At 51.7% G+C, this 20,847-nt stretch overlaps 1 protein-coding gene across 1 annotated transcript in view; it reads left to right on the forward strand.

Annotated features, from left to right (window-relative positions):
- Window positions 1-18,846: 18,846 nt before the first annotated feature.
- GINM1 (glycosylated integral membrane protein 1) overlaps window positions 18,847-20,847 on the forward strand; it is a 38,372-nt gene continuing 36,371 nt past the window's right edge. Inside the window, exon 1 of the mRNA XM_032976560.2 lies at window positions 18,847-18,990. Coding sequence (XP_032832451.1) covers window positions 18,919-18,990 — 72 coding nt within the window. The 5' untranslated portion in view covers window positions 18,847-18,918. The remainder of the gene's footprint in view (window positions 18,991-20,847) is intronic.

The raw sequence follows: 20,847 nt of genomic DNA on the forward strand, positions 1-20,847 counted from the left end.
TGCCACCGCTGTGTCTAGGACAGGGCCCTTGCCTGCAGTCAAGGGCCATGGTTGGTGTCGGCACTGTCAAACCCGCTCCACAGCTTGCTTGTGCCGACCCCATGCTGTTGCGAGCATAGCACTCACGGAACGCCGCGTGGCCAACGTGGAGGGGACTGTGTTCACAAGAAGAGATTGCGTGACAATCACCCCTACACGTGGATTAGAACCCGAGACATTATCCGTGTGTGAGACCCGCGACCCTGATACGCAGCGATGATGATGTCACGTCGGATATACACGCACGCACACTCACACTCACGCACACTCACACGCGCACACTCACACGCACACCCACACGCACGCACACTCACACGCGCACACGCGCGCGCACACTCACACGGTGAGCGGCTGTGCACAGGATCACTCGACGGAACGCGGTGTGTGGTCCAGGCTCCCACCACCAATTGCAGAATTAACTGAACCCTGAAGGCGGCGTGGAGGGGGCCGAGCTGTGACTTTGATGAACGCGCGCGGATGTTTGCGAGTGGCCGTGGTGACGCGCACAGCGCCTGTAATTCATTGGCGGGGAGTTGGTGGGTCACGCGAACGTGCTCGCAGTACGCGTCGCGATGGTCTCGTTCGGCACTGACGTGTGCTGCGGTGTTCATGACATCGCGCGGTTTAATGGGCATAGGCCCCAGAAGGCGAAGCAGCCAGCAACAAACAGGAGCGCTGTCGTGGTGTCGTCGTGGGCAGGGGGAGGGAGGTCGCGACCGAGGAGTGGCGATGCGTGGCACTCTGGGCAGGAAATGACTCTCAACATCCGAATGACTCCTCGTAGTCGCCATCGTCAGACGTGGCCAATCCACTGCTGGATGAGAGCCCTCCCCCCCTAAGCCGTCGCCGTCTATCGCAGTCCAGCCGGCACCTGCACGCGAGCCGATTAGTTCGCTCCATCTCCAGAGCGGACGTCCGCCTTGGGCTGCCGCTCCGTCACCAGTCTTGACCACCGGTCACCCATGCCACCCGCGCGTGTCCTCTCGTCCACGCCATCTCGCTCGCTCTCTCTCGTCTGCCTCCCTCTTAAATGTAGTTCCAACCACGCGTATCTTAATACTCCAATCCTTGTTGTTCCGTTTTGTCCTAAGTGTCGATGTTTCAGGCTACGAGTTCACCGGAGGGCTCAGAGGTCGGAGACTCTGAGCCGACTCCGCCGAGATCCTGGGTTCAAATCCGGGTAGTAGCCACCGCCCGTGGTGATTCAACCGAGTTGTCAAGCCTAGCGAGTGGTGGCCTCAACCCGCTCACCAACGACTTAGAGACTCAGAGGCTCACGTGGAAACTCGTAGAGAGTCACGCAGGAGCCTGGAGACTCACATAGAGACGCATAGACTCACACGGAGACCCATAGACTCATTCGGAGACCCACAGACTCACATAGAGACCCATAGACTCATATAGAGACCCATAGACTCACATAGATACCTATAGACTCACACGGAGACCCATAGACTCATTCGGAAACCCACAGACTCACATAGAGACCCATAGACTCACATAGAGACCCATAGACTCATTCGGAGACCCACAGACTCACATAGAGACCCATAGACTCACATAGAGACCTATAGACTCACACGGAGACCCACAGACTCGCATAGAGACCCACATACTCACATAGAGACCCACATACTCACATAGAGACCCATAGGCTCACATAGAAACCCGCAGACTCACACAAGACCCATAGACTCACACGGAGACCCACAGACTCACATAGAGACCCATAGACTCACACGGAGACCCACAGACTCACATAGAGACCCATAGACTCACACGGAGACCCACAGACTCACATAGAGACCCACAGACTCACACGGAGACCCACAGACTCGCATAGAGACCCACATACTCACATAGAGACCCACATACTCACATAGAGACCCACAGACTCACATAGAGACCCACAGACTCACACGTAGACTGAGTTCTCAAGTGTCGCGAGTTGATGGTCTCAGCCCGGTCACAATCCAGCACATTCACTTTGGTTTTTGCAATCTAATTGCGCTCGATTCTAGCTCTGAGAATTTTAAAATATATTAAACTCAGATTTTTAAAGAACCAAGGAAGATATATAAATCAGTTTTACTGTCACGCAAGAATCAATCTCACAGCACACTTTGCGGGACGGAGCGCCACCGGCTGTGTAAGAGACCTCCCCACACACGGCGGTAACGTATTTTATCAACCCCAGAGAGGATTGTGATGATTGGTTGATACGTAATGACGCCTCCCCAACCGGGAGTCGAACTCACAACCTTCCGATTGCTATGAGCCGCACGTTCTCACGAGCCACATTGGCTGGGTAAAAGAAAAAATCAAAGAGACGTAACATTTTTTTTTAAAAATGTCATTAAACTGCGATCAATGTTTCATCTCTGCCTCTCTTGCAAATCTCGAGACTCTGCAGAGAGACTCAGTCTGGTTGGGGGCCGTGCAGCCAAACAGCCGCGGGGTTGGACACGGACCTCCGCCGCACGGCGTGTTTTAAATTACGGGCTTAGAGTAGAGAGAGGGGATATGAACTCATGTGGATTCAAGTCGCTGGCTGAATTCCAAAGCCAGGCCATATTTTTGTCCCAATAAATGCCATCATGTTGACAACTCTTGGTCATTGCCGCGTCTTGCTGTGGTGGGCTGGGGCGGGGGGGGTTATCGCCCTTCTCAGTAAAGGCCGTGCTCGTATCACGCCGCTTGGTGCTTGGGGACGCGAATTGGATGTAACACGATATACGCGGACGCGAATCGAATACACAGCGTGCTTCAAAAAAATGTTACATGAGACCATCGTTTTCAATGGGGAAAAAACGGATAATACACTGTAACATGATAACAAGTGAATGTTAGTAGCTTCAAAGAGTCTCCACTTGTTCCCCATCATTGTCAACGCGTGCCTGGAATCTTCTCCAGGTGATCTCCAGAGCCCGGAGGAGGCAGCACATTCATTCGCGGCACTGTTGCAAATTCTCCGCAGTGTTAACATTTTTTTGAAGCACCCCCCCCCCCCCCCCCCCCTGTAAGAACGCGCGATCCAGCGAAGGCAACGACATCACGCGGATAGGAAGCGAGCGGCGGTCGCCCGGCTGCTGCCTCGGGCGTAGTAGCCTCGCCATCGCCCCAGGCAAGTTGGGATGATGCTGCTGCTGCTGCCTGCTGCTGCTGGCTGCTGGCTGCTGCTGCTGCCTGCTGCTGCTGGCTGCTGCTGCCTGTTGCTGCCTGCTGCTGCCTGCTGCTGCTACTGGCTGCTGCCTGTTGCTGCCTGCTGCTGCTGTCTGCTGCTGCTATTGCCTGCTGCTGCTGCCTGCTGCTGCCTGCTGCTGCTGCCTGCTGCTGGCTGCTGCTGCCTGCTGCTGCTGCCTATGCCTGCTGCTGCCTGCTGCTGCTGCCTGCTGCTGCCTGTTGCTGTTGGCTGCTGCTGCCTGCTGCTGCTGCCTGCTGCTGCCTGCCTGCTGCTGCCTGTTGCTGCCTGTTGCTGCTGCTGCCTGCTGCTGCCTGTTGCTGCCTGCTGCTGCCTGCTGCTGCTGCTTGCTGCTGCTGCCTGCTACTGCTGCTGCTGGCTGCTGCTGCCTGCTGCTACTGCTGCTGCTGGCTGCTGTTGCCTGCTGCTGCTGGCTGCTGCTGCCTGCTGCTGCTGCTGGACACGGCATCGAGACGCCACCCCTGACACGCGCCTCGCCCTTTGCTCGGCCTCTTCACGCATCTCGCGCCGTGGCGGACTGCGCTCGGCGCCTCCGCAGTGTCCACTTCGTTCACCGGCACGCGGCGTTGTCCATAACGCGGCGTTGTTCGGGAACGCGATGACGAACGCCGAGCGACAGGAGGTGAACACTCGCGCGGGCTGCCATCACTTTGTGATTGTTTTTAACGCTTTCAAGAACGAAAGTCGAAAAGCGTCCGTCCGATGGCTGTGTCCGTCCGTGCGTAACGCGGGGGGGGGGGGGGGGGGGGCGATACGAACACGACTCTGGCGTGAAGTTTCCGTCTCTACTGCGGGACTCGGCCCCTGGAGGGACACGCTGTGGTGGACACGTTGACAAAAGCGTTGCCCTATGGGTCGAGAGACAAAGCCAGCGCTGATAACGATTCGTCGTCAAACTGGGAACGTTCTCAGGACGATTGCTTGTGTGGCGATCGAAACTTCGTGATCTATTATTTTTTCTACTTACGTGATGACTTTACCGAAAGAACCAAAGAGTATGGATTCCTGCAGTCACGAAAGCTTCAAATCTAGATTGTTCTTCTCACCGTCAAGGGAAAACTTTCGAGGGCAACACCTGACGTGGGACAGCGTTACAGAATCCAAGGGCACGATTCGTTGTTTTCCATACCTGTTAAAGCGTGACTTAGCTTAGCTGACTCCGGCAAAAGGCCGCAACAACAAGGCCACCCCATGCCGGATGATCTTCAGCAGCTGTCTCGACCCAGACGCTTTGCATGTCTTCTTGTGCAGCGAAATTGCGTTTTTGTCCATTAGTTTGTCTCTCCTTGAGATGCTTAAGGGGCACGGGGGTGACCGATACGGTCTGAATTGGTCCGTAATAGGGTCGGGCACTGACAAGGGGCTGACAGGTTTTGATTTTTTCTCGCCCTTATTTCTGAGCGTGACTCTGTCATTCGGCCCGTCGACTGAGTCTTGATTATCTGGAGGGGGTTTATATCCGGTCCGTGGCGTGGCACTGCGGCCAGAAGCAATCGACTCACATGTGGATACGGGGATGAGTTCCAATCCCGGAGAGGGCCAACCCAGCCCATCCTCATCACCCCCTAGGCGGCGGCTGAGATGAGGAACCCAATGTACATGAAGCGATCTGTGGTTGTCTTATCGATACCCTGGTTGTTGTGGTTCACGGCCGACACCGGTGACGATTGATTATCCGAAGCAGTCCTGGGCCTCCGCTAGGATGACTCAGCCTCAAAAGCGGTGTGTAAACATCACCACGAGGGAGACAAAGGCGGCCGGGCGTGGTCCTGGCCACCCACCCCCTCGTGTGCCCTTCTCCTCCAGTCTGTTAAGGACATACGGTGGATTTTTGTCTTCTATATACAGCAAATGTATACTATGTGCACCTAGCCTGGATGTGTAATAGAGGTCGTTTTGCCTTTTAGTTTGTTATTCTTTCCAAGGCACCTCCGATTAGCACGGATGTCTACGTACGGTGCGAAAGAAGTTCAACAATACATACACTACACGATACATTATAATACACACTACACTATGCGCTACATAGTACACTACATTGCGCTACCCACTACACTATACACTACGATACACTACACCACTATACTAAATTGATGACTAATTTCTTAAGAACTCCTTTTTGTGTTTAGCTCCTTGTCCTTCCCAGGCAACCTCCGATTACGTCCGGCGCGAAAGAAGAAGTCCAACAACAGACACGTGCGTACGTGCATCTCGCCGGTTCAAATCCCTCTCTCCCCGGCGTGGCAAGGCCGAAACAGCAACAGCGCAAATGTCTCACGGTCCAACCATCTCCTCCTCCTCATCAGTCCGCCCAGCGGCGTGGATTGACGGACAACCACAGCTCCAAGATGGGGCTGGTCGCGTGCCTAGACGTCTTGGACAGCGTGGGCATTAGAAGAGTAGGCCAACATCCTCCCACCCCGACTAGCGAGTGAGGGGCAGGCGGGGGGGGGGGGGGGGTAACGGGCCCTCTCCTCCCTCTCTAAGAGCTCCCTCCCGTGGGTGCCCTTCCGCCAGCGGTGGGCGCGAGAGAGCCGTTGCGGGGCTGCGCCTTTACCTGGCCCAGCCTGCGAACGCGTTGAGCCTCGGGTCCGGGACATTTGTTGGGAATGCGGCCGACCTCGCCCGAGGCGGTCGACAGTGGACAGTGCCAGAGACGACAACACAGACACATCTCTTGCCGCACCGGACTGCCGCTGCCGTGCTCCTCCTGCGCCTTAATGCCAGCGGCGCAGCTCTGTGGGGGTGCGGGGGTAGAGGGGGTAGAGGGGTAGAGGGGGTAGAGGGGGTGCGAGGGGGTAGAGGGGTAGAGGGGTAGAGAGTAGAGGGGGTAAAGGGGGTACAGGGGGTATGTGGCAGCGTTGTGCGACGCGTAAGGGCCGAGTCGGCCACAACGGGGTTCCGAATTAACAGATAAACGTGCCAACAAGTTTTAAAAAAACATTTTTTTATTCACAAAAATTTACCTGCGGTCTACAATGGACCAAACGCCGATGAAGGCATCTGGCCATCGTATCACTTAGAGCGGCATAGAGTTGAGGGAATCCTAGAGCGATGGGGCCACGCATGGAATCAAGACGCACGGTAACTTCACTGTGAGTATTGTAACACCTTGAAATATACATTTTATTATTAAAACTGTCTCTCGTGCGACTGTCTTCCTCTAAACCCAAATACACGGTGAAACTAAAATAATATATATAGTTATAGCCTAACATAGTATTGCATTTATAGGGATTAAAAACCATCCGTAGCTATTTCAATAAAAGTGTAGTCGGGAGAAAGGAGGGATAGGGGGGTGCCCAGAGTCGCATCTTGCGTAGCCACCACGTGCCAGTAAATCCTTGCGTCTCTGCCTACTTCTATGCTCCCGCGTCTTCGCTGCCCGAGCACTCCGCCGTGGCCAGCAAGGTGAAGTGTGCTCGAATAATTCCCAATGGACCCAGGCCGCGCGGGCAGGCCCTCATCCAGCAGTGGAACGGAATGCGGCGCACGCGCCGGGCGACAGATCACCAACCGCGGGGCGATACAATTCACGTCGCAAGGGACAAGGTTTGCGCAATTGTCGTGCGCAACTTTGCGGCTAACTTCGTTTGGACCTCTGCTTACAATTCCCGAGTCCGCGATTTCATCTCTCGGTGCCATGGGAACTCACAAGTGGATTGTGTTGAAGACAAACAAAAGACAAAGGGTTGAGGCTCAACCACCGCGCAGGTAAATGGACAAGGTAATCGATAGAGCGGTACTCTGACGCCGCACACCAACACCGCTGTGTTCCCTGGAGATGATGCTCGTGGCTGTACGTCACGTGACTGACGAACGGGCACATTCACAAAACAAAAAAATGCAAAGTTATTTATTTTTGTGGCGTTTGCTACACACCGGCGTAAGGCACTACTACTACCACCACTGGAGTTCCAACCTCTCACACGCCTAGACTATTGCACCCTATGCTCCTGCACACCGGCGTAAGGCACTACTACTGCCACCACTGGAGTTCCAACCTCTCACACGCCTAGACTATTGCACCCTATGCTCCTGCACACCGGCGTAAGGCACTACTACTACCACCACTGGAGTTCCAACCTCTCACACGCCTAGACTATTGCACCCTATGCTCCTGCACACCGGCGCAGTATCGCGAGGACACGCGAGGTGGATGGGATGGATGGAATGGATGTGGGGGGGGGGGGCTAAAATCATCCCCGTGGACTTTGCTCCGGACTGATCCGGGTGAAATGAAGTTCTCCGCGTTGTGAATCGGACGTTGGTAAACGTTGCGCCTTGCGACCATTTCGCTGAAAGTATTGGAAATAAACGTTTTGCCCTGTTGACGTCATCGCGAACGCAACGATCGTCGACGTTTCGCGACACGAGGAATCCGCCCGGATTTCGCGGAGCAGCGCAGCCCGCCTGTTGGAGGATGTCCCGCGGAAGTGGATGTCGTAGAACTGCCTCTGAGATCCCTTCTTCAAGTGACATCTGGTTCATACTCTGCCGCTGAGAGCAATGCCCATCGCGTCACAAACTGCTGTTTTTCATTCTCAGAGCTGGACTTTAGCCAAGTTAAGTGCAGAACCCAATTTAACGTGATTTGGGTTTTTTTTGTTTTGTGCAGTCATTGGCGACCGGGGTGAGAACATCAACTCGCTAGACTTTAAGAATCTGGTTTAATCACAGGCAGCTGCATGACATCGATCCCAGGACCTCAGAGGAAACTCGTGTTCGACTCCCTGCCACGGCCAACATCAATGCTGAATTATATCTGGAACGGTCCTACGCTCATTCCTTTCACCAACCCGCACTGACCAGCGTGGTGAAATATGGTCAAACAACCCCCTTGGTCGATGGGGCAAACAGAGGTCTTCATCCACCTCGGAGTATCAAGGTTGGCTACGTAAGGTGCGAAAGAAGTTCAACAAACATACATCCAGCAGTAGATCCACGAATGTCTGTGAATCATTGACGTGATCTTATTTACGATGCCCTTCTGAATCACAGTGCACAGATGCATTGTGCCACTCTGATGCTTGCTTTGGGACGGCCTTAGTCCAGTAGTGGATTTATAACGGGCTCTACATTATTTTAAAACGCACTTTTGACCCCTGTATTTTAAAGCAAATGTTGGGGTGCGTCTTATAATCCGGCATGTGTGTGTGTGTGCGCGTGGCCTCAAGGTGCACATAGCCTGGCACAAGCGTCGTGGTGACGTCACCGCCACTTAGTGGCGAATGGCGGTTGTTGTTGTTGTTGCGTGTGCTGTGCTGGCCTTAATAGGAGCTCACTAACAGCACTTGCCCCGACACAATCTGCTTAAGGCTACATGGGGGATCGCTGTGTGTTTGTGACCCGTGTGTGTGTGTGTGACCAGATCTGGTTTGGGGTGCGTCTAACTTTCCGGAGCATCCCATAATCCGGAGAATTGCGGCAAATATTTCATTGCCAATGTACAGATGCAAACACCATCGCAACGGCAAACAAAAAAGTTAAGTAATTGAAACTTGTATGTACGGAACGCAGCTGGCACAAGCAAGAAATCTGCAAACAATTATCTGTAGCCGGAGTTAAAAAAAAACACACATGTTCTCGTGAATTTGTTAGCCTCTGGTCATCTGGAAGATCTGGAGTGGCTCTGTGCTCCACGTGGACCCGGAGTGGGGTTTTTCCTGTCCATTGCTGGGTGACAATGGCGTCTCAAAGTGGGAATTGATTGTGCATTGGTGGGGTTTTTAAACGTCGCTATGTCCTATTTGTTGACAGGGCTGAGTGTTCACCGATGAGATCCTTGTGGTTCGATTCCGGGCAACCGCCGTTGGATTACAACCGGGTTTTATCGAGTGTAGTGTAATTGGATGCTCTAAGCCCAATCGCAAATAAATACACAAACAACAAAAAACAATCAAGTAAAATGTGGCGGTCCTGCACTCGACTTTTTGTCTAAAGCGCAGCTCTGAGAATTAAAAAAAACCGTCAGTTTGTGCTGCGATAAACATTGCTCTTAGTGGCAGAGCGGATGTGAAAGTGCTGCCCCCTTCTGTGCGTGGACCAGAGGTCACTTGAAGAATGGATCTCGGGCGTAGTTCTGTGATATCCGCTTCCACGGGCCATTCTCTCACACGAGGGGGGTGTCGCACTGCTCTTCGAGATTTCAAAACCGGATTCTTTTTGTCTCGTGGCGATGCGATCTGAAAAAATAACTTGTCAAAAACGTAGACCTGATTGTCAATTTGAGAAGTAGTCGTCACGCTGTTCGTGCCTCTCAAATGAAGCGAACAGCTGACGGATGTGAGGGTAGGTGCCCAGGGGAGTGCATGCCCAGGACGGACAGCGCCTGCCTTTTGGTTTGTATATTTATATACTGTATATATATGTATGTGTGTGTTTTTTAGCGCTGGTGACGTTGGCAAGCCGCAGTATTCCCAGCGTAGGCAGCACACGTTGAAGAATGCATGACCTCATCATAGGAACCACTCGGATAATGATTACTGACCCCCACTGCATGTAGTGCTCACCAGAGGGGGACCTTCACTGCGCGGCTGTGCGTGTCAAGGATGTCAGGCGTGATGCACGCATTGCAATGGACCCGCGGGGGAGTTCATCACGAGGCGTGTTTAATCAGGACATTGATACATGGATGTTTAATTTTTTTCATGCTTTTTTTCCCCTCGATTATTTCTATAATTGCGCGCGATGGAAGCAGCAGCAGCAGCGCTATGGGTCGTGAGCTCCACACTGATGTTGAGGTCTCCTCCTGTGAGTCGTGAGCTCCACACTGATGTTGAGGTCTCCTCCTGTGAGTCGTGAGCTCCACACTGATGTTGAGGTCTCCTCCTGTGAGTCGTGAGCTCCACATTGATGTTGAGGTCTCCTCCTGTGAGTGGTGAGCTCCACACTGATGTTGAGGTCTCCTCCTGTGAGTCGTGAGCTCCACACTGATGTTGAGGTCTCCTCCTGTGAGTGGTGAGCTCCACATTGATGTTGAGGTCTCCTCCTGTGAGTGGTGAGCTCCACACTGATGTTGAGGTCTCCTGCTGTGAGTGGTGAGCTCCACACTGATGTTGAGGTCTCCTCCTGTGAGTCGTGAGCTCCACACTCATGTTGAGGTCTCCTCCTGTGAGTCGTGAGCTCCACACTCATGTTGAGGTCTCCTGCTGTGAGTGGTGAGCTCCACACTCATGTTGAGGTCTCCTCCTGTGAGTCGTGAGCTCCACACTGATGTTGAGGTCTCCTCCTGTGAGTGGTGAGCTCCACACTGATGTTAAGGTCTCCTGCTGTGAGTGGTGAGCTCCACACTGATGTTGAGGTCTCCTCCTGTGAGTCGTGAGCTCCACACTGATGTTGAGGTCTCCTCCTGTGAGTCGTGAGCTCCACACTGATGTTGAGGTCTCCTCCTGTGAGTGGTGAGCTCCACACTGATGTTAAGGTCTCCTGCTGTGAGTGGTGAGCTCCACACTGATGTTGAGGTCTCCTCCTGTGAGTCGTGAGCTCCACACTGATGTTGAGGTCTCCTCCTGTGAGTCGTGAGCTCCACACTGATGTTGAGGTCTCCTCCTGTGAGTCGTGAGCTCCACACTGATGTTGAGGTCTCCTCCTGTGAGTCGTGAGGTCCACACTGATGTTGAGGTCTCCTCCTGTGAGTCGTGAGCTCCACACTGATGTTGGGGTCTGTGTCTCTGTGTATCACGATTGGTCTTTATACATCACCACGTGACTCTGTGTATCACGATTGGTCTTTATACATCTCCACGTGACTCTGTGTATCACGATTGGTCTTTATAGATCTCCACTTGTCTCTGTGTATCACGAATGGTCTTTATACATCACCACGTGTCTCTGTGTATTCTGATTGGTCTTTATACATCTCCACGTGTCTCTGTGGGTTTGCGATACGGTGAGCGCTGCGCTACAACCCTAGCGACCAGGGTTCGACTCCCGCTCATGGCCAATAACAGTGACGATTATCTGAACCGGTTCTGGGCTTCTCCTAGGTCGACTCAGCCTCAAATGAGTACCTGGTGCGGGGCGTGAAAACATCGCCACTAGGGATACAAAGGCGGCCAGACGTGGTGCTGACCACCCACCCCCTCGCGTGCAGTTCTGGCCTTCATAGGTGCTCGCTAACAGCACTTGCCCCAACAGTCTGTTAATGCTATACGGAGGATCTTTGTCTTTTTTTACTAGACGGTCCACAGATTGAACATCTCGTTTGCAAGGCGTTCCAGGGTGTCAGGCGACACACGCATAGCGAACGCGTAATGAACACGTGTACACGTTCATTCTACAACTCATACAGTCAACGTTTATAGAATGTAAACCAAAACAACGACGCGCAGCCGAGGGCATGAATCAGACAGCGAGGGGCAATGCGCTGAACACTGCACAGCGGTCTACACACGCAGGGACGGGTGGTGCACAGCGCAAGGAGTTGCAGCCGGCTGGCGGCGGTGGCTACGCCAGGGTTGGTGGGCCACGCACAGATGTGGTGGAACTCCCAAATCGCACGGGCGTCGAGGAGGCGAGGTCCCGTGGCTGGCCAGAAGGTGGCACAGCGACGTGCGGTCGACGTCTCGAACTCCGATGGTCCCTTCAGTCATGGAATGGAGTGTTTCGCCTCGCGTGCTTGGGTTTTCACCCAAACATCAAATCATTAATTGGCTGAAAACATTGTTCCTCTCTGCACACCTTAAACTAAAAACTAAACATTTTATTTTACCAAGTAAGGGCCCCCTGAACTATATAGCTCGTTTTCAGAAGTGATCTTGCTATCACAAATGATAGCCCAACGAAGGTGGCTTACTATGTGGACATTTACAGCAACCAAATACTCTAAACGCGTGACGTTGATTCTGAATGTGGAAGGAAAACCCGGAGGACTCGGAGAAAAATGCACGCGACCACGGAGAGAGAGACATCGCAAACTCAAAATATACAGCAGCAGACGTCAGGGTCGGGAATCGCAACCATCACCTCCTGTATACCAGGCGAGGTAGTTAACATCTCCTGGCCACTGTGATGATGATGAGAAAGAGTTACGCAAACTCCAAATATACAGCAGGCGTCAGGGTTGGGATCGCACCCACCACCTCCTGTATACCAGGCGAGGTAGTTAACATCTCCTGGCCACTGTGATGATGATGAGAAAGAGTTACGCAAACTCCAAATATACAGCAGGCGACAGGGTTGGGATCGCACCCACCACCTCCTGTATACCAGGCGAGGTAGTTAACATCTCCTAGCCACCATGATGATGAGAGAGAGACACGCAAACTCCAAATATACAGCAAGCATCAGGGTTGGGATCGAACCCACCACCTCCTGTATATCAGGCGAGGTAGTTAACATCTCCTAGCCACCGTGATGATGATGAGAGAGAGGCACACACCACGACCTCCTGTACACCAGGCGAGGTAGTTAACATCTCCTGGCCACCGTCGCGCAATCCTCGTGAGTTGCGGGTTGTGTTGTGCGATGGGGTTGCATCAATGCTGCTGCATAAACTCTTTATAATAATAATATTGTTGTTGTGTTGTGCAAGGGCGTGTTCACGCAAGTTACAATCAATTTGAAACTGGCGGCATGCTTCATCACGCGGGGCTTATGATTTGTATTTTGCTGTAATTCAGCTCAGCGGTTATAGGGTGGCCTATGGATGGACTGGTCCCCTCGTTATGGGAATGTGGAATTTGCACCACTGGCTCACGCTCGCCCAATGGAGGTGATTTGAGTTTAATTGGGCGGTGGTGTGGCCACCTTTGTCTTCCCGGGCAGTGCTGATTGCTCAAATTGCCCCTTGGGACTCATTTCAGGCTGAGTTGACCTAGGGGAGCCCTAAAACGCATTCAAATTCCGGCTGCCACTGTTGATGTGTGCTGCGATTCAGGGATATGTTCCAGGCGAACGCCACACACACACAGACACACACAGACACGGGTGGATACTCACGAATAGACACACATTCCCACAAACACACTGACACACACAGACACACACATACACACACACAGACACACAGAAACACACACGGGTGGATACTCACGAATAGACACACATTCCCACACACACACAGACACACACAGACACGGGTGGATACTCACGAATAGACACACATTCCCACAAACACACTGACACACACAGACACACACAGACACACACACAGACACACAGACACACACAGACACGGGTGGATACTCACGAATAGACACACATTCCCACAAACACACTGACACACACAGACACACACATATACACACACACAGACACACAGAAACACACACGGGTGGATACTCACGAATAGACACACATTCCCACACACACACAGACACACACAGACACGGGTGGATACTCACGAATAGACACACATTCCCACAAACACACTGACACACACAGACACACACAGACACACACACAGACACACAGACACACACAGACACGGGTGGATACTCACGAATAGACACACATTCCCACAAACACACTGACACACACAGACACACACATACACACACACAGACACACAGAAACACACACGGGTGGATACTCACGAATAGACACACATTCCCACAAACACACTGACACACACACACGCACAGACACACACACACAGACACGGGTGGATACTGACGAATAGACACATTCCCACAGACACACTGACACACACACACAGACACACACAGACACAGAAACACACACGGGTGGATACTCACGAATAGACACACATTCCCACAGACACACTGACACACGAAGGTTTATATACACGCACATAACACGGACACATGCATGCATGCACGCATACAAAATGAAGGTAAGACAGAGATTCTCAATATTGCCTTTAGCAGGCTGTTGTGCCAAGTGTTTTTAGTGGGATACGTAGTGCAGTGTGATAACCACTACCACCACTCCCCGCATACATACAGACAGAAATCCTCCATGTAACCCTTCGATAGTCTTACACAGACTACACACACATCAAGTTTCAAGTTTCATTTATTAGGTATAGCCCTGTGAGCCATGTGGCTCTTTAGTCGGGTGCAGAACATCTTAAAGCGACAACGCGTAACAGAAACATCCTGGAATAATCCAGCAAATATTCCACACACAAATTTTTGTTTATTAAAACGCTGTGTGCAAAAATCGATGTGGTGCAAGCCAACAACAACAACCATAAGACAATTTAGATTAACCATATGTTTTCTAATCACCAAAATAAAGCTATAAAAACAATGCAACAACAGTAATCATAGGAACTATACATACACCCTTAAAGAGTCTACACAGACTACACACAAACACACACCATACCTACACAAACGTGCATACTTACAAACGTACACTGCTATATATACATTCAGACTCACACATACACACGGAGGCACACACACACGTACACACTAAGCTATGCACACTATTGGGGCAAGCTTGATGACATACGTGCACAAAGACCGACACAAACACACACACAGCAGAGTTCACCCACATCCTCTCCCGAGACTTCTACCGCTGCGTGTTCCACAGAGCCACTACCTCGCCTGAACCAGACTTAACATCTCCCGAGTTATTTCCCATGGAAATAAAAAAACACACACAAATCCTTGAACACTGCGTTTCTCTACAAGCCCAGTGATGCCTCGAGCCTGGGTTCAGCCCCGGGACTGGTTGTCTTGCTTTAATAGACAAAGATAAAGACAAAGACCCCCCCGTGTAGCCTTAACAAACTGTTGGGGCAAGTGCTGTTAGCGAGCACCTTTGAAGGCCAGAACGGCACACGAGGGGGTGGGTGGCCAGCACCACGCCCGGCCGCCTTTGTCTCCCCAGCGGCGATGTTTTTACGCACCACACCAGGTGCTCATTTGAGGCCGAGTCGACCTAGGGGAGGCCCAGGACCGGTTCAGATAATCGTCACTGATGTTGGCCGTGAATCGAACTCGGGTCGCGGGATTCGTATCGCGGCGTAGCGCTGGCCGCGAGACAGACACTACGCCTCCTGTACGGGTCGCCGGCTTCACGTGAAACTTTACAAGCACAGTGCAGTGCTCTCTTTTTTGCACATCTCACCAGGCCACAGGGCCTCCTGGGAGTGCAACGTTCAACATGAGCAGAACTCATAATAGAGGTTTTTTTGGGTTAATATGTAAATGTGTCGTTAAACCCGCCACCACCCGACACAGCCAATTAGTAAGGTTTGTCACGTAAAGAGATCGTGCGAATTCGTTACTAGTACGGCGCAATCTGAGATTGTAAATGTTTGTGGCTTTGCTCTCCAACACACTACCGGTGTTGCTGTACTAATAACGAATTGGCACGTTCTGTTTATATGACAAACCTTACTCATTGGCTGTGTCGGGTGGTGGCGGGTTAACGACACATTTATATATTTACGCGATCTAACCCAAGAAGAAAACTGTATTATGGATGATATTGGTCGCGAAAGCCTTCGTGTTAAAATGAGCAGAACTCTGGACCGGTTTTGACGTACGGAGTCTCATCGGCATTCAGTCTTTGCTGTTTTTTCCTGGATTTTTCTGTTTGTGCATAGTCACTTTAAGATGTTTTCTTGTTCATGTTTTTGTTTGTTGCGGTTGCACCCGATTCAAGAGCAGAATGGCTCACAGGGCTATACCAACTAAATGAAACTGAAAACTGAAGTCAGAAGATGTATTTATATTGGAGGAATCCGATGAGCTACAAAGCTTTTTTCACAGATGTCCAGTCGGGGCGGGTATGAACGTTACAACAACAATAACAAAAACTATATAGATATGCAAAGTACAAGAAAGGAAAACAAATCACCCAAACATATAAATACAAGACTAAACCATCCCCATCCTACCAGGCAAATCCCACCGAGGTATTAACTTGTTTTTCAGAAGAGACCTGGCCACAAATGACAGCTCAACAAAGTGCCTTATCATTTAGACATTTACAGCAGCAAAATAATCTAAATAATCTCAATGCATGTTTCTAAACCAATCACTGGCGGTGAATTTCCAGACATTTACGGCATAAGCAAGGACCCTCTCGGTCAAATTTGTGTCTAAGTTAAGTCGTTATGGAAAATATTGGTTGAACGTAAAAAAATATCTTCAGAAAATTGGCCTCCTTCACGTATCTGTCCAGGGATAAATGTGGAGGTGGCGTGTGGTCTGCGTCGCCTGATGACTTGCAGAAGAACGCTCTAAATGTGCTCTGTCTTGCACTCGGAAATGAAAATGAAAAGGCAACGCTTTTTGCATTTTGTAGGCACGGCTTTGAAATAGCAGAGCACGGCTAACGTGTGGCCTCGGGGTGCCCAGGGTTCATGGTGTCTACTCGCCACTGTACCAGGCAAGGCCCTCTCTCACTCATTTAAGAAATTCATGATGACCGTGTCTGAGATACTGAGCCAGCACGGCTGACAAACCTGGGTTCAAACCCTGGGACTGGGTGTTTGTGTCTCTCTATATTTATTGAATATTTGGAGGGTTTCGTAAATGGCCGTGACACCGCTCGCTTGTGCTGCCAAATCCCGGCCACGTCACTAACACAAACAGCATTGATGATGGCCTTGATGATGATGATGAGTTTTGAGTATTTGGCCCTATAAATGTCCACATGATGAGCCATTTGTGATGGCCAAGTCGCTTCTGAAAAAAAGCTCCGTAGCTCAGTGGTAAAATAAAAAAAAATAGTTTAGATGGTTATAAAGTCTGAGTTATCCGTGGTTCAATTTCAATATTCGAGCTCCCAACAGTCAACGTTTGCTGTTCAAACAGTAACATAGATATTTTAAGTGTTCTTTTGTTTATTTTAAGAATTCCAACTCCGTACAGCATCCTTTAAAAACAACAACAGCAACAACAACAACAACAGCAACAACAACAACAGCAGAAACAACTGCACTGGCTCTGTGATAATTGAAACTGTAGAAGAAAAAAATTCCAAACGGGAAATTTCTGAACGTGCTTTTTGTTAACCCCCGACGCTAATGAGGCCCAATTAGGTTACTAACAACCCCCTTGCAGCACGTGCTCACTTGAGGAGGGCCCGCGTTGACCACAGTTCACCGCGTTCCCTTGGACATTGTGTTTATGACTACGTTTTCTAGACTCATTATTTTTTGCAACACGAAGCCCTTTGCTCTTGCTTATCCTGAATGCGGCTCGTTTGTTTGTTTACGAAAGTGTAAAAAACAGCACCGTAGAGGCCACGGTGTGTTTTTTTTTCTAAATGCTAAGGGTAAGCATGTAGACGTCATAAGGGTTAGCATTTAGAAATGACGAAAAAAATCCATCATGTGAGAACGGTGCAGAATTAACCTACAATTTTTAAACAACAAAACAAAGACGAAGATTTTTTCCAGGCGACGTAGTTAACATCTCTTAGCCACCGTGATGACGATGAGAGACACACACACTCTAAATATACAGCAGCAGGCGCCAGGGTCGAGATCGAACCCACGACCTCCTTTATACCAGGCGAGGTAGTGAACATCTCCTAGCCACCGTGATGATGATGAGAGACACACTCTAAATATACAGCAGCAAGAGTCAGGGTCGAGATCGAACCCACGACCTCCTGCACACCAGGCGAGGTAGTTAATATCTCCTAGCCACCGTGGTAATGATGATGATGATGAGAGACACACACTCTAAATATACAGCAGCAGGCGTCAGGGTCGAGATCGAACCCACGACCTCCTGTATGCCAGGCGAGGTAGTTAACATCTCCTAGCCACCGTGATGATGATGAGAGAGACGCACACACCACGACCTCCTGCACACCAGGCGAGGTAGTGAACATCTCATAGACACCGTAGCGCCTTCGGGGGGAGGGGGCACCGGTGATTATAAACACTGGATAATCGCTCATCATTATTTAAAATATCTTATTTTTGCACATTCTTGCATGACATGTTTTTGGATGTTATGTATATTTTGTATGAAATTGGTATACATACAAATAAAACAAAAATCAATATCCCACTCTATTTCCTGAACCGTACTTACCACTCCAATCTCGAAGACTCTACATGGGGAGATGTGTATACACGTGCAGTATTTTAATTAAGTTGTAAGTAGTGTATAATGTACCGTATACAATATTTAACACCGCAATGAAGCATAGCTACTGTTTGTTTTGTCATGCACGTGGTGCCTGCCGATCGCCGGACTGGTTACAGCCTTTGGAGCGGTTTTGCCGGGACCGCCGGATAATGTTGGAATCTAGATAATCGCGCAGTGCCGGATAATCGATGATCAACTGGACTGTATATGTACAGACAGTCCCCGGGTTGCGGAAGACTCGACTTCGGGAAATCCGGCCTTACGGAAACGCTCCCATAAATCATGTTAAAAAATATAAATACGCGGAAACGTTTGCGTTAGTTACGTTAAGCGCAAGTAGCGCAGCGCGGTGAGGTTGCGGGTGATTGGTACTGCGCAGCTCGAGCTTCACGAGGATTAAGTTAAATTGAATTAATCTTGATTTTGGGGGGGAAATGTTCAGTTTCCGACATACGGAAAAATCGAGTTACGGATCGTTCTAGGGAACCTAATCATCCCGTAAAACGGGGACTGCCTTTGCCGGGTTGCGCGATGACGTCAACGCGTTCGAAAAGAAACATCGACGTCGTGACGTCACCGCGGTATACGCACATCGCGGTGACGTCAGCCGGCGCACAGAATAACAACAAGAAGCGGTGTAAAATGGCGAAAGCGGGAGCCGTGGTTCTGTTCGCCGTCTTCGCGAACGCGGCATTCGTTGGCGTCAGTGCAGAGGTGAGAACGCGTGAGACGTCAGTCGTTAAAATGGATAATCATCACCTTTGGTTTGTTTTATTTGTTTCCCTCCCCCCCCCGCGCTGAAATTCGCTGCCGCGTAACGTTGGACCGGCTGCGGCCTAGCGAGACCACGCTCTGGCCTGAAATGTCGGCGGGGTTTGAGGGCGACCTTAGCCGGTTAAGAGCACGGAGGCACCGGGCTTTGGGGTGGTAGCTTTTTACCTTTTCAAATGTTGCAATTTTCCGTTTAAACAATTGCGTGGTTAAAAAAAAAACCCCACGTATTAGGATCCTAACTACGCGTGCAATGTGGTATTTGTGTGTATGTGTCACTGTGTGTGCGTGATTTGGGGAGCGGTAGTGTAGTGGTTAGCGCTACGCTGCGCTACGAACCCGGCGACCCGGGTTCGATTCTCGCTCACGGCCAACACCGCTGACGATTGTCTGAACCGGTCCTGGGCCTCCCCTAGGACGACTCGCCCTCAAGTGAGAAACCTGGTGTGGTGCGTCAAAACATCACTGGGGAGACAAAGGCGGCCGGGTGTGGTGCTGGCCACCCCACCCCCCTCGTGTTTGTGCCGGCCTTGATAGGTGCTCGCTAACAGAATTTGCCCCAACAGTCTGTTACAGGCTGTACTGGGTGGTGGGGAGGATCTTGGTTCTTTGATGAGCGTTAATGGATTCTACATCCCGTGCCGAAAAGCGTCAACAATGTCTTTGCCATCCTCGCCTCGTCCCGCAAAGCCAAGCAGGCGCTGGGGTCACCACAGGCGCTGGGGTCACCACAGGCGCTGGGGTCACCACAGGCGCTGGGGTCATCACAGGCGCTGGGGTCACCACAGGCGCTGGGGTCACCACAGGCGCTGGGATCATCACAGGCGCTGGGGTCATCACAGGCGCTGGGGTCATCACAGGCGCTGGGGTCACCACAGGCGCTGGGGTCACCACAGGTGCTGGGGTCATCACAGGCGCTGGGGTCATCACAGGCGCTGGGGTCACCACAGGCGCTGGGGTCACCACAGGCGCTGGGGTCACCACAGGCGCTGGGGTCACCACAGGCGCTGGGGTCACCACAGGCGCTGGGGTCACCACAGGCGCTGGGGTCACCACAGGCGCTGGGGTCACCACAGGCGCTGGGGTCACCACAGGCGCTGGGGTCACCACAGGCGCTGGGATCACCACAGGCGCTGGGGTCACCACAGGCGCTGGGGTCATCACAGGCGCTGGGGTCACCATAGGCGCTGGGGTCACCACAGGCGCTGGGGTCATCACAGGCGCTGGGGTCACCACAGGCGCTGGGGTCACCACAGGCGCTGGGGTCACCACAGGCGCTGGGGTCACCACAGGCGCTGGGGTCACCACATGCGCTGGGCTCACCACAGGCGCTGGGGTCACCACAGGCGCTGGGGTCACCGCAGGCGCTGGGGTCACCGCAGGCGCTGGGGTCACCGCAGGCGCTGGGGTCACCGCAGGCGCTGGGGTCACCGCAGGCGCTGGGGTCACCACAGGCGCTGGGGTCACCACAGGCGCTGGGGTCACCACAGGATTGCTGTGCCTGCTTGTGCCTTGTAACTCGATGCCGCCCAACTGATGCTCTTGCTTCATCAACCCACCCGCACTGACAGGCATTGGTATGGGTTTAAGAAAAAAAACATAATCTCTCACGGCGTCAGGAGGTCCTCTCGTCCAGCAGTGAATTGTCAAAAGGAATGCGGCATGTGCGTGCTGGTGTACTGCGGGTTCTGCTCAAGCACGATGGTGATGTGTGCGAGTCGTGTTACTGCTTGGCCATTATTTAACCATGGGGAGTGTGCACTTTTGAGATTGTCTCCTCCTTTAATCAGGCGAGTGCCC

This window comes from Petromyzon marinus, chromosome 60 (genome assembly GCF_048934315.1).
Source record: "Petromyzon marinus isolate PM22_M1 ecotype Great Lakes invasive population chromosome 60, UKy_Petmar_22M1.pri1.0, whole genome shotgun sequence".
In the NCBI taxonomy this organism is placed as follows: domain Eukaryota; kingdom Metazoa; phylum Chordata; class Hyperoartia; order Petromyzontiformes; family Petromyzontidae; genus Petromyzon; species Petromyzon marinus.